Source organism: Austrofundulus limnaeus, unplaced genomic scaffold, assembly GCF_001266775.1.
Source record: "Austrofundulus limnaeus strain Quisiro unplaced genomic scaffold, Austrofundulus_limnaeus-1.0 Scaffold1013, whole genome shotgun sequence".
Lineage (NCBI taxonomy): Eukaryota > Metazoa > Chordata > Actinopteri > Cyprinodontiformes > Rivulidae > Austrofundulus > Austrofundulus limnaeus.
In genome coordinates, this window is record NW_013953415.1 from 99,158 (window position 1) to 100,981 (window position 1,824).

General features: G+C 38.2%; 1 protein-coding gene across 1 annotated transcript in view; it reads right to left on the reverse strand.

The window, feature by feature from the left end:
- Positions 1-1,580, reverse strand: part of LOC106533749 (galactose-specific lectin nattectin) — a 3,505-nt gene extending 1,925 nt beyond the window's left edge. Inside the window, exons 1-6 of the mRNA XM_014030181.1 lie at positions 1,470-1,580; positions 1,253-1,318; positions 796-820; positions 579-670; positions 333-467; positions 88-199 (exon numbers count right to left, since the gene is read on the reverse strand). Of these exons, the coding sequence (XP_013885635.1) occupies positions 88-199; positions 333-467; positions 579-670; positions 796-820; positions 1,253-1,318 (430 nt within the window). The 5' untranslated portion in view covers positions 1,470-1,580. The remainder of the gene's footprint in view (positions 1-87; positions 200-332; positions 468-578; positions 671-795; positions 821-1,252; positions 1,319-1,469) is intronic.
- Positions 1,581-1,824: the final 244 nt, after the last annotated feature.

Sequence of the window (1,824 nt, forward strand, 5' to 3'; positions counted from 1 at the left end):
TTTGTAATAACTGTTTATTATTTGTAATAACTGTTTATTATTTGTAATAACTGTTTATTATTTGTAATAACAGTTTATTATTTGTACCATGTAAGTTGATCTCCATACAGTCTTCACTTCGTCCTGCATTGTTGGGTTGTCCGGTGCCCCAGTGGGGGTAGTCAAACTTGGACCCGTCGGACCACAACCACACACCTTCCTGATGAGACAAGATGAGAAAAGTAACAGTTTAAATGTGGATTTTAAAACAAAAACCTGAAATTAAAAGTTAAAATATAAATGTCTCATGAGAAATGTTTTGATTTTCATAAAAAAGGTTTTTTTAAACCCACGTTTGCTGCATCACAACCTCCGACCCAGGTCCTTTTATAAGATCCCGTCTCGGTGTTGACAAGCTCCATTATGTATTTGTATTCATCGTAATTGTGGAAGGAGGCCAGATTCCCACCTTTTTTGATGCAGCAGTTCTGAGGAGCAGGACGAGAAGCAAACAGGAAGTGAGAAAATAAAGGAGCAGCTCAGGACGGTTTCTGCTCTTGGTTTAAGTAGAAAAGCAACAGATGTTTGAGTTGTTGCACCTCGGCGTCGGACCACATCAGCTCATCAGCTATAAACACGTAGCAGCGTCCTTTATACTTATTCCAGCCAACGGGACAAGTGCAGTCGGTAACTGAAACACAAATCAGAACTCAAGAACCAAACTCTGGTTTTGTTTTCTGTGTGGAAAGAATGAAATAAAGCAGTTCTGCAAACCTCCCCTCAACAAACTGACCTGAATGTTATAAAAACACAAACCTTTTGGAAAAAGAAACCAATTAATCTGTGGATGGAAAGACAAATATATTTATATATGAATCAGAATCACATTCAAAACATGTAAAACTTTCACACAGATGGCGTCAGCAGGTAAACTCATGTTGGACTCAGTTTTCAATAAGCTGCTGTAAAGTTTCATCTTTTTGCTTTTAACCAGGTTAGGTTAGTAAATCCTGGGATGTATCTTTATATGTGTGTCAGAAAGATGATTTACTGCAAAAACATCTGTCTGACAGTTCTGAGAAAGATTTATTACTTTATTTACTTTTATTATTGCCTTCAGGAAAACAAACCTTATAAATCAATCCTGCAGGAAGCCTCATGAAGCTGAACTTTACGCTGTTTCTCTGATACACTTTGTCTCAAACAGACCAAACTGTTTAAACCTGACGACTTTTAATGAGAAATGAATAATAAATAAGTTTTGTGAACTTACATGTGCTTCAACCAAGAGTCCACAGTTCAGACAGAAGAGCAAAGTGAAGAAAAGACTTGAAGCCATCTGTGCAAAAAAAAAAAATTACTGTCTTTACTTTGAAACAAAAATTGTTATTAACTTTCCAAACACTGGAGAAATGCTGTCTTGTTTATAGATGATAAATGAAGCTAATAAACAAAACTTAAACATAAAGAACAAAAGAAATGAACTTTACCTTGTTCAGTTTTCAGTGGATGAGTGGAAGAAGCTGGAGCAGGACTGATGTCTCAGAGTGGGAAACACCGGCCTTTTATACGATCATTCTGTGTGTGTGTGTGTGTGTGTGTGTGTGTGTGTGTGTGTGTGTGTGTGTGTGTGTGNGTGTGTGTGTGTGTGTGTGTGTGTGTGTGTGTGTGTGTGTGTGTGTGTGTGTGTGTGTCATGAGGTTCCAGCAGCTGTAGTTCTAACTAGATGTCTTTTTGTGGTGAAAACAAAACATGCAGCTTGTTTGGGTTCTGCAGTCGTCACTGTTCAGCAGAATCAGCTGAGTCCACATTCAGCCGAGGATGTCTGTGGCTGAAGTGTGCTGC